Raw genomic sequence first — 12,064 nt, 5'->3', positions numbered from 1 at the left:
TTTTTATTTTGGATAAGTTTAAGATGCGTTCTAACAACTATTTTAACAATATTTCGTTGCATAAACGTTAGAAATGTATATTGAGAGAAATATATACATATTATTATGCGAGATAAATTTTTCTAAGTGAATTGCATCAATTTGGGCTTCTGCGGAAAATTTATAAGACGTAACAAAACAAATTTATGATCCTCTGCTCTCCTCTCCTCCGCTATTTCCAACGTTCGCCGACCAAAGAATCGAGTGCTTCATTTTTCCATTCGTCTTTTTCGCGCGAAAAATCTTGCGGTTGGTAGCTCCGTTTATCTGTCATCCTCTGCCGCTGTCACAAATGCGAACATGGCGACGATGATGTCCATTTAAAGAGTAACGACGCGTTTTCACTCCCGTTCGGCGTTCGGCTACGACGAATTTTATAATTGCTGCCGGTGACAACAAGGAACGCGATGGGCAATGCCGACACAAAGCTGAACTTCCGGAAGGCCGTGGTGCAATTGACGTCGAAAACTCAGGTAGAGGCAGCCGCTTGTTTATCTGACGGGTAACATATGATCGGCTGGCAGGTCGACGGAAATGCGTTTCCTCGACGAAATTGACGATCGACGAGTCAGTATGATGAATCCAGCTAGAACATCTGCATTTTTATCGTTTTATGTATACGTAATATCGATGTGTTGAGGAAAAAGAATGACCGAACGCGTTGCCATATCGAAATTGATATTGCTGATGGAGAGATTATGAAAGCGTGATAACAGTCTTGAGATTTGTCAAATTGCAACAACAATAACTGCTATGAGGAACAATTGTAAAAGTATTACACGATATCTAATAGATTAGATTTTTACTCCCTATACATATTGATGTGTCAGATTTTTATTAAAATTTTTTGTCGCAATTAGTTATTAAATTTGAATGTTCCTTGACGTGTATATTACACTGAACGCTGAGGATGAATGTATCTTTCGAAATATTCAAGCTATTGACTGTGTTCCACATGTGTTTTATTCGTGTAATGTCTACTGATCAGGTGATCGATTCGTCGGACGATATATTCTGGGATCAGTTCTGGTCCGAGAACGTGACCAACGTTCAGGACATCTTTACCCTGATCCCGGCACCGGAGATCCGTGTGTTGAGGGAGGAGGCGCCTTCCAATTTGGCAACGTTATGCTACAAGGCGGTGGAGAAGTTGGTTAAGGCGGTGGATAGCAGCTGCAGAACCCAACGGGAGCATCAAACTGTCCTGAACTGCTGTCGCTTATTGACACGTTTGCTACCTTACATATTCGAGGATCCCGATTGGAAAGGCTTCTTTTGGTCCAGTCTACCTGGCAAAGATGACGAGGAGAGCTTGCCATTGGCACATTCTTTGGTGAACGCGCTCTGTGTAAGAGACATTTAAAGTAGACAGTGTGACATATTGAATATTCCTATAAAATATACAAATTTTATAATAAATTGCTAATAAAATTATATTGTTAATTATCTATAATAATCAATTGGTGATGTTTAATATTTTATATGCAGTAAGAGCATGTATCTTGAGTATATTACATCTATTTGCAAAACAACTATGTAATCTTAAATCCATTTCTGTTTTAGGATCTGTTATTTTGTCCTGACTTTACTGTAGCTGCAAACAGAAAATCCGGTCCGGTGAGTCTTCGTTAACTAGCTGTCGCAGTTTCGATAAGAAATACGGAACGCATTACGCCTCGTAATGTCTTTCTAGGACAAAGCCGATGAGTTGCAGTCGATAGACAGCTGCGAATATATCTGGGAAGCGGGAGTAGGTTTCGCGTACTCGCCGCCCAGGTATCCTATTCTAGATTCGAATCGCACGGAATTGTTGAAGCTCTTGCTGACATGCTTCAGCGAAACCATGTACAATCCGCCGACGGACTTGTCGATTATGCCGAACAGATGGATTCAGTATTTGACCAGCAGTGAAAACAGGTAATTTATTCCATTTAATTACATTAATACAATCGCGCAATATAATATATGTATATTTTTTAATATTTTTTATTTATATTATTTGTACTTTTATATGAGATTTTAAATTATCGAGTGTTTTCCTCTCTTTAGATCTTTTTTTTAGTAAAAAGATTCAATGAGACTCCATCACATTAAATACAATTAGTATACATTTGCATATGATTGTTCGCAGACACGCTTTACCCATGTTTACATCGCTTTTGAATACGGTATGCGCATACGATCCTGTTGGATATGGTGTGCCATACAATCATTTGCTGTTCACCGATTCCTTGGAACCGCTTGTTGATGTCGCTTTGCAAATCTTGATCGTAACTTTGGATCATGATACTACTGGCGGAGCACCGTTGGAAGAAGGGGCAATCGGAGATAATTTGTTCATCAATTATCTAAGTCGAATCCACCGCGATGAAGGTAACATTTTTAATATTTAGTTATATATATTTTTATATAATTAGACTTTGAATTAAAGTTTTGTTAAAGCAATATGTTCAAAATTAAATAAGATTTAAATTTCGTAGATCCTGGAAGTTTGATATTTGCGATGAATAAATTTTCGGTTAATTAAATGCTAATTTTTAGATAAAAAAAATATATATAATGAAAGATGAGAAGACAAGGGTATTATGTAGATTATAGAAAAAGGACTAAATGCATTATTTTTTTCTTCCTATAGATTTTCAATTTGTCTTGAAGGGTATCACCAGGTTGTTGAATAATCCATTGATGCAAACGTATCTGCCGAATTCAACAAAGAAAGTGCATTTTCACCAGGAGCTGCTAGTCTTCTTTTGGAAAATGTGCGATTACAACAAGAAGTTCTTGTATTACGTGCTAAAGAGCTCGGATGTCCTTGAGGTTCTTGTGCCGATTCTTTATCATTTGAACGACTCGCGTGCTGATCAATGTAAGTTTTTATTCTTTGTTTTTTTTTTTTACTTTCGTTTATTTACATTACGCTGATTTAATTCAATATCAAAATGTTTTAAAAAATGAGATATCTGACACGTGGAAAATGATGTATTCTAAAGATAATGAAATACGACGTTGAATATTTTCGAAGAAACAGCACAAATTAATTTGAATATTTTCGAAGAAACAGCATAATTAATCGGGAATAAATAAATTTGATTCTCTTTTAAATTATACATAAAATAAAATAAATGGTAATTGATGAGCTCTTCGGGAGACTTAAATATTTCTTTGATCGAAGGAGTGTATTAAACAAATTTCGTCTTTTTAATTAAATGAATAATTTGTCTATTTTAACTTTCCGATTTTTTCAGCACGAGTTGGTTTAATGCACATCGGCGTATTTATTTTACTCCTCTTGAGTGGAGAACGCAATTTCGGAGTGAGGTTGAATAAACCGTACACAGCTACAGTGCCTATGGACATTCCAGTTTTTACAGGTGTGACAAGGTCAATTATATTGTATCAGGCAGTTTTAAGAAACTTGATTTTAATTCGAAAAAAGTAATAGCATGTGATTGTAAATTTATATTTTCGATTATAAAGTCAATTGGTAAAATCATTTTCTGATTTTATAGTTAAGATTAGTGTTTCTTTAGTATTAAATTAATTATTATTAAATTATTATTAATTCAGTTTCTTAATATTTTAGTCACAGTGTTAAGAACATATTTTTAAAATTTTTACTTTCCTGCAAGTCTTGTTTAAATGCATTTAAATTGTCAATATCAGAATGCAAATCGTTTTGTTTCAGGAACACATGCTGATCTCTTAGTCACTGTATTCCATAAAATCATCACAACCGGCCATCAGAGACTGCAACCGCTGTTTGATTGTCTACTAACGATACTAGTCAATGTCTCGCCGTATCTTAAAACACTGTCCATGGTGGCGAGCACGAAACTGCTGCATTTATTGGAAGCATTTAGTACGCCGTGGTTCCTTTTCTCGGCGCCCACTAATCACCATTTGGTGTTCTTTTTGCTCGAGATCTTTAACAATATTATCCAGGTAACGCGCTCGCAAAATGTACATACAAAAAAATATACAATCCATTATGTCTTGAATGTTTAGTCATTTTTATTTATTTTTGTTATATGTGATATAGTCAAGGAATTGATACATATGAAATTAGACGTGTTGTTTTCGATTTTCAGTATCAGTTTGATGGAAATAGCAACTTAGTCTACACTATAATACGCAAACGGCAAGTGTTCCACGCGCTCGCGAACTTACCCAGTGATTGCAACACGATCGCAAAGTCTCTTAGCAAGAGACAGCGTCGTCACATGCCTGCGAGTACGTCTAACGAGAATGTCAGCGAGGCCGCGATGGAAGGATCGCATCCCGCGCAACCCGCTGAACCCGGCACTTTGAAGGCATCCTTGTTAGAGACTCCTGGTGAGTCTCCTTCTGTACGCGGGCTGGCAACTAAGTTCACAGATCTAAATTCGAGAACAGCAATGGATATTATTGGATAGAGATAAAAATTTAAAGACAATTTTAAAGATAATATAAAGTCGAACTAACAGGTATCGAGAAAATGACGGAAAAGGAATCGGCGCATCCGCTGAGTCCGTCGGCCAGCGTTGATATTGGTAAGTCGATCAGTAATCGATCGGAGAGCAAGATGGATATCGCGGAGGAATCGATGAACGCGACCAAGAATTCCATAGTGCCGGTAAGAAACAGAGATATGAAAAGTTTATTCCCGATCAAAAATCTATTGAATGCAGTAGTAACAAAGATTGATATAAAAATCTGTTTAATAAATCGGCAATAACAGTCAAAATTTGTTCGATGTGCAGAAGGGTGGCATTCGTGTGGCCGAGCAAACGAGTACCAATGTCAATAACGTTCATCAGTGGGTGCCGTCCAGCGACTGGGTGTACCAGTGGAAGAGCAAGCTCCCACTACAGACCATCATGCGATTACTTCAGGTCCTCGTTCCACAGGTTGAGAAGATCTGCATCGACAAGTGAGCGAGCATTCTGATTTATAAATAACAGATCGTCTATTTCGGACTTGAACGCTTTTCACCGTCACTCATAGAGAATCCTGTTAAAAAATTCTCGTATAAATAACAACACATGTTATCGTTTTTACACTTAATATATATATTTTTTTTTTCTCTCTTTTATTGATTGTAACAGGGGGTTGACAGACGAGAGCGAGATCCTGAAGTTCCTGCAACACGGTACCCTTGTCGGGTTGCTGCCAGTGCCGCATCCTATCCTCATCAGGCGGTATCAGGCTAACGCCGGCACAACCGCGTGGTTTCGCACGTACATGTGGGGCGTTATATATCTGAGAAACGTCGAACCACCCATATGGTATGATACGGACGTCAAGCTGTTTGAGATCCAGAGGGTTTAGATAACAGTCGTTATAAGAGGTTCGTTATCGTTCGCACTTGAAATACTGTTTTATTGGCAGTGCGCAAGAAGATGAGTCTCATCGAACTCGTTATTGTGTATCATGTAACATCGTTTCTGAACATTAATTAAAATTGAAGGATTCAGTACGATCCGCTTTTGTAAGAGCTCGAGGATATACAAGTTTCTTCACCTTTAAATTTTAAAATAAATCAGTTAAAATACATAATTATGAAGAGAACTCTAAAATAAGTTTCTTCGAGATTTTATAAAAACATATTAGACCATTAGAATCCTTCAGTTACATAACTGAAATTTAATTGATTCCTTATCTCTTTAGCTGAAGAAAAATCCGGCGATTCTCCTTATTTGAATGGTTTCGCTGATGGTTGTCATCATTCCTGCAAGTCAAATCAATTTTCTATGACCAAGAAAGAGGCAAGAATCAATTAAACATCGGTTAGCTTTGACCAATGTTTACGGGAATTTAACGAGACAGCGCGACGAACACGTCGAGTCACACGTTCGATTACTTTTTACACGGCGTGAGCCTCCAAAGTACTTTCATCTTGATGTAACATACATGTACTGTATACAGATCGCAAACATCGTTTGCAATCAAGTGAGTTATTATTACTATTATGGTATCCCGAAGACTGTATAATCTCGTTTGTATCATAGTAATATATATACTGTCAGTAAATGGAAAATATATATCGTCGATCTTAAGGAAAAATTCGCCAATTAAATTAATTTAACAGACGATAGAAGAAGAACCGACTATAAGTAAAAAATTATATTTTAAACTTTACTCATACATTTTTTCGCATTTTTATATTCATGTACATTATATTTTACTATCATCAGTCATAATTCATATTTTACAGTTTTGTATTATATTAATAACTCTTCCTAAATAGAAAAAAAAAACAATTAGATATATTTATTCTAGCATAATTATTTTCAAGAAAAAAGAACAATCGATATAATTGTTTCATTAAGACCGGCGATATCGTAGAATGTTATCGTTATCAGAGCTAGAGAATTCATCTTTCGCGATATGTAGCTGCGCTTTTCGGAAGGATGATTTTATCCGCTTTTGCACCTAACTGTTATATATTTCGCGTACAGCTGTAAACTGAAGTAACACTTAAATGCTTATTTATACTTGGAAACCGTTTCGCACTTTTGCGAAAGGTACTGGATCGTGTACGATAAAAATCTTTGGGTCCGCTTTTATTACATTTACCGCAGCACCACGTGGCCTTTCTTCTTTTTGTCTTGCAAGTGCGAGTTCCTTTCTAAGAGTGTAAATAAGAACGGACCCGACGAAAATGCTTTTTACGAACGAAACGACGTTGCGCGCGGCGAGTCAACTGCAATTTTCTTAAAATTGTAATGTAGGAAGAATGGATCTTAGATCCCCCTGTTCTCCTTAGACTGCACTCTCTTAGACTTTCTATGATTTAAAATAAAATAAATGTATATGCTCAGGCCTTAAGAGAAAAGTAATCAATGAAGTATAGGAGTAAAATTCATATTCTCTAATTCCACTTTATTTATTTTCCGTTTCGCTTCTTGCAATGTTTTTCGAACAAATCGACAATTTATCATGACATAAAAGACGGAGAAACATGTAAAAATCCGCGACGGTAAAGATCTCTTCGACTTTACCGTAAAATTACCGTAAATTTTGGAAAAGAAGAATTTGAGTTTTACTCTTCTATTTTTGAAATAAAAACAAGATTATAAGTGTAGTTAGAAACGACGAGTTTTGTACATCATAGTACACTTGCGACTTACAGTTACGAAGAACATCCAAACGGGATCTCACATCAGTATGTATTATATGTAGCTGTCCTTAAAATACACAAAGTTATGACATAAAACGATCATTTACATGTGTGCACACACACACTCCCTTTCTTTCTCTCTCTTTTTCACTCTCTCACGTTTGCATTAATGAAAAAAAGAAATATAAAATCATGTTATACTTCGCACGATAACCCATAGCTAACATTACACGTAAACTATCGTGCGATGTGCGTGCTCCCATGTCGCAAAGCACGCGACATGCATATCGTATATATGAGATTCGATAACGAGCGCGTTTAGTGGACAGAAAGTTACACCTATTTGACAACTGAAATTGTACGCTAAACGCGCCTACTGTTACCAGCTTATCGTAAGTGGCGACCGAGTCATACACACGGTTTTGCACATTTGACACCTAGGCTCGAATTGCACGTTCGAATTCATGCATTAATTTCTTTTCATCGCGAATGCCTTTGCACATATATATATATACGTATATATGTATGTTTGTATGTATGTTTGTATGTAGGTATGTATGTATGTGTAACAAGAGTAATCTTCATATATCATTCTACAAGATTATGAAGACAATTAAGTAATCGAACATAATTTAGTGAATTTTTGGAATTATACATATAGAAAAACCGTGCTCGAGTGAGCGCCCCGCGAAAGTCCTAACCGGAAGAATAAACAAGTGGCTCTCGACCAAGTATCCAGCTGCGCGCTGCGTTGCGGCTAAACCTAAGTTAAATATATCACACAGTTTCATAGTAAAGTATAAAAAGATTAGAATACAGTTTACCCGCATCAAACGGAAATTCATTGGCGGAGCGCGGCTCTCTCCGTAATGCCCACTAAAAAATATCGCCGCGTGAGAATCTTTTTTTTTTTCCCCGAACTGAACCCCCGATGTGTTGTCGATGTGTCATCATCATTGCGCTCTTATCACAGATGTGAATGTTGCTTAAACCTAGAGAATTGATTTGTGCTGCCTTGCGTAGCGGACACGAAAATGTCGAAGGAAGAATTGTTAGACGAGCTGTCCTAGTTCCGATTTTATTGGCGATTTCATCGCATGATCTTGTCGTAAGAGGGTGGAGGCGCCTCGTCCGAGGGCGCAAGTGGCGGTGGTGACGGCGGTGGTATCAGGATAGCGATGTGATAAGGCGGCGGAGGCGGGTTCTGTCTCACCGTCGTCGTCGGCACTGTCGCTGCCGCTCTATTGACAACGCTGTCGCCGATGTTGGACGCGTTCGTCAAAGTGACAATGTGATCCTCCTGCATACGAGCGTTGTGCTCCGGTCGACCGCTATGGTGGTAATAGCTTTCACGATTATATTTGCAGAAGATCGAATATAAACAAGCGGACAGCAGCAATATTAGCAGCCCGCAAAACACGAGTATCTCCAGGCCAGGTCCCTGTTAGCGCGAAGGTAAGAATTAATTGATCAGGAAACAAAACGAAAAGACAACGGAGGAATTATAAATCGCAAAACAGCGGCAGTATTTGAATTAGAAATTTTGAGATACAATCTTGAGATTAAAATAATCTCTCAAAATACAGACGCGCTTACCCGATAACCGAAGTAGAATTTGGCGGCTGCCACGAAGATTGTTGCCAGAGCAAAAGAGGACCAGATGCCGCAACGCAGTCGGAAGCCGGCCAGTTCGGCCTCCCGTAAATCAAAGACGCTCCCCGTTAGTAGGCTTCTATTCCGTTCTGTACCGTTCGCGCCAGTCGCATTAGACAGAATCAGTTGATTGTTACTAGCGTCGGTGACATTGCTGCAAACAATACGTTAAACCAAAAACGATTTAATACCACCATAGTGCCATGTATCTAAACTCACTAAACTCACAAAACTGCAAACCGAGGGCGAATCATTTATAAGTAATCTTTCTGCTGCTAAGATATGTATAAGTGAGTCACCCTGTATATAGGAAGAGCATGTTCCTCTCAGAATGTCTCCTTTCTCTTAGTGTAGACCTTTTTGTGTTTTCATTAATTACTTGGGGATGTTGTTCAGCTGGGCGAGTTGGGCGGCGCTGAGCGACGCCGAACCGTGATGACGGTTCTCGTTGTTATGGATTCGTGCAGACGTCGTCGAACGATTGACGATGCTTCGGCAGGAATTATTGACATTACTAGGTCCAGCTGGCGATGCGTTTCCGGCTGCGAGGTTACCTGCAAGGCCCTGGAATCGATGCACTGGAGTCACCATTTGCCTAAGTTCACCGCCGCGCCGACATTGGTCTGCAAAAATAAGCAACAAATAAAAGAAATAAGATAATGATAAGAAAAATAAAAAGAATAATTAAATAGATAATTAAAATATAATTACAGAATTATCTGAAGAAATAATTCCTAAACTATTTTGAGTTTTGTATGATAATGATAAAAATCCTTTACAATTTAGCATATATAAAAAAAATATATATATATATACTAATAATTTTAAGGTACACACAACATAAAAGTAGAATTGCAATATATAATTTTCACAGTTTACCCTCTTCATTGATATCATATCCTTTGTTGGTACTTTCTTAATCCTGAATTTATACCGTCGTACTTACTGTGTGATTTTGGTGGCACAGGTGTGGCAGGGTATCGGCGGCCAGTGAAACCGTAGTACCTGCCCGCCGGTTTGTTGATCCAGAAGTGCATCAGGGGAGTCACTGTCAGCGGGTTCAGAGATCCATCGTTAGCTAATGATACAAAGACAGTGTTTTAGTATTTTGATTGTAAATCATAGTCTGTATGTCTCATACAGGATAAATAATATCCCTCTCCTACATCTTTATAAAAAACCTGATAGTGTAAACTGGCGCATAAAGAAAAACAGCAAAAGTGCAATTAAAAATATATATCTACTTGAAATATAGACCATTTCTCTATTTCTCTGTCTTTGTATTAAGATTTATACATTATTTAAGCATTATATGCAACACGTAGAGAGATCGACATAAGCTGTAGAAATACAATTATCGCTTACTCTACAATGATTTCTTGTCGACGTTCGAATCATATGCAATCCCACTTGAACATTCCTTTCAACGCACACCTCTCCTGCTTGTCCGGGTCGGTCCCAAGCCCTACTGATCATATATCGCGAATAAATGCGTCTTATCGGTCTCCGACTGTTCATCGTCTGCTATAAGCGTTATCGTCGTCTCTGTGATGCTGGTCGAGTTCATCTTCTATCTTAAAGTGGCGCTCTGAAAACAAGACCACGTACTTATCAATTAAACCGATAAGGCAATTGGCGTAAACATTGGAAGCCAAAAATACAGCTACACAGCAGAAGATAGAAAAGAGTCAATTATACTACGTTTACGCGAGCGTTACTTCTGTACTGTATTACTCGTTTACGCGGAGTAAATTATCGTAAGTTACTACAAAATCCCGTTTACGCGAAGAAATTATCGTAAGTTACTACAGAAGTAAAGCCCCTTGCACGATAGGCGATAGCGATAGCGACAGCGACAAAGGCCGACATAGTTTTGTCGGCAACTTCATCGCTATCGCCTATTGTGCAAGGGGCTTAACGCTCGCGTAAACGTAGTAAATAACTAAAAAAATTTATACACATCTTAGACACTCATATTTTATGTATCAAAACATGTATCAAATATATTATAAATATTACAAATATTTACGTAAAAATTATTATCACTAGGGGCCGATATCACAGTCTCCGATTAACGTGATCCTCCGAATAAACTCACTCTTCATCTCTTTCTAGGGGGACAGTTAGAAAGAGATGCAGAGTGAGTTTAATCGGAGGATCACGTTAATCGGAGACTGTGATATCGGCCCTAGATATATAATAAAAGTAAAATCAAGTTTTTCTTTAATTATATTTTTTTAAAACAATACAATCACGCATCTAAAGTATAGTCAAGAAAAACTGATGCAGATGTACCCAATTTAAAAAAATAATCACTTCTATAATCTTCTGAATCTCTACTTTCATTCTAACAGCATAATAGGCAAAATAAAATGTCATCCAAGTGCTCTTTCACTCGTTTGTTTTTTCTCTCCACGTCAACATGCAGTAAATATCAGCATAAAAGGGCAGCGAGGAAGAATATCAGTTTACAGAGAGACCAGCTGTTCCAGCAAGGAGTGCGATCCATAATAAAGGAATCCTACAGCGATTGTGCTAGGAAAGTGTAGAAATGTAGAAAGTGCGAAGAAAAAAGGCGCAGAGAACAAACTCAGGCTGGGATCATTTTCTCAGCTGTATTTCCTGCAATTTGAGGCAGGCCTCGGGTTGTGGGAGAGGGAAACCTATGAATGCGAGATAGACGAGGAATCAGCGGGAGAGCTTGCTGGTCCTCTCGAGGAGCCAGCTGGGCAAGGCGTTCACTCACTCGTGTCCTCGGCGGGCTCCGCGTCTCATTCCGCGTCCGTTCGTTGACGCGTTGAGACGTAGTAATCCTCTTTGGATCGAGCCTCCCTCATCGGCACGATATTCGATATTGGCGCGACGCGACGACACGAGAAACCGCGGATGCAAACGTCTCTTCTCCGGTTATCCTTGCACTTTTCACACTCCTGACACTCTCGTCCTGCCGAAGTCGCGCATTATCCTCTAATCCTCGCCTGGTTTTCCTTCCCTTTTCCCCTCCCTCTTTCATTCACGAACGCTCTCGGTCTTTTCGCGCGACGCGACACCCGGCTTATCCTTCTCGCTTCGCCTTCATTCGCCTTGTCACGAGCGAGAAGAGATGGAGAGAAAAGACGGGGGAGTCACGGGCCACGGTGGACGTGCGTCGATAACAGACACCTATCTTCGCGCGAGTCGCAGTTGTCCGCCGTTCGCCATTGCTCCGCCGGCGACAGCGCGCAAGGCGCAAGGCGCAAGGTGCGACGTGAAGTTGCGCGCGCGCGCGACACG

General features: G+C 38.9%; 2 protein-coding genes and 1 long non-coding RNA gene across 5 annotated transcripts; 1 reads left to right on the top strand and 2 right to left on the bottom strand.

The window, feature by feature from the left end:
* The first annotated feature begins 319 nt into the window (after positions 1 to 319).
* LOC139819752 (protein HID1) lies at positions 320 to 7,234 on the top strand. Of its 3 annotated transcripts, XM_071789424.1 has the most exons (13): positions 320 to 512; positions 1,028 to 1,387; positions 1,603 to 1,656; positions 1,733 to 1,956; positions 2,171 to 2,412; positions 2,675 to 2,905; positions 3,285 to 3,410; positions 3,725 to 3,981; positions 4,128 to 4,371; positions 4,491 to 4,651; positions 4,779 to 4,948; positions 5,124 to 5,365; positions 5,686 to 7,234. In XM_071789424.1, exons 1-12 carry the CDS (start codon positions 447 to 449, stop codon positions 5,344 to 5,346), a joined length of 2,358 nt encoding a protein of 785 aa, XP_071645525.1. In that variant the 5' UTR covers positions 320 to 446; the 3' UTR covers positions 5,347 to 5,365; positions 5,686 to 7,234. The 3 variants fall into 3 exon arrangements, with proteins under 3 accessions (XP_071645525.1, XP_071645526.1, XP_071645524.1); XM_071789425.1 differs by having other exon boundaries at positions 4,503 to 4,651; positions 5,124 to 7,234; XM_071789423.1 differs by having other exon boundaries at positions 5,124 to 7,234.
* LOC139819769 (uncharacterized) lies at positions 4,026 to 4,642 on the bottom strand. Its single transcript, XR_011733810.1, has 2 exons — positions 4,501 to 4,642; positions 4,026 to 4,415 (listed from the first exon to the last, which is right to left on the bottom strand). It is a non-coding gene; the product is annotated as an uncharacterized lncRNA (long non-coding RNA).
* LOC139819763 (uncharacterized) lies at positions 7,174 to 12,000 on the bottom strand. The gene is made up of 6 exons (XM_071789450.1): positions 11,538 to 12,000; positions 10,157 to 10,379; positions 9,738 to 9,869; positions 9,171 to 9,414; positions 8,735 to 8,945; positions 7,174 to 8,579 (listed from the first exon to the last, which is right to left on the bottom strand). The coding sequence occupies exons 3-6, from the start codon at positions 9,826 to 9,828 to the stop codon at positions 8,229 to 8,231; spliced, it is 897 nt and encodes a 298-aa protein (XP_071645551.1). The 5' UTR covers positions 9,829 to 9,869; positions 10,157 to 10,379; positions 11,538 to 12,000; the 3' UTR covers positions 7,174 to 8,228.
* Positions 12,001 to 12,064: the final 64 nt, after the last annotated feature.

This window comes from Temnothorax longispinosus, chromosome 9 (assembly GCF_030848805.1).
Source record: "Temnothorax longispinosus isolate EJ_2023e chromosome 9, Tlon_JGU_v1, whole genome shotgun sequence".
In the NCBI taxonomy this organism is placed as follows: Eukaryota; Metazoa; Arthropoda; class Insecta; order Hymenoptera; family Formicidae; genus Temnothorax; species Temnothorax longispinosus.
This window is presented reverse-complemented; position numbering and strand designations above follow the sequence as displayed.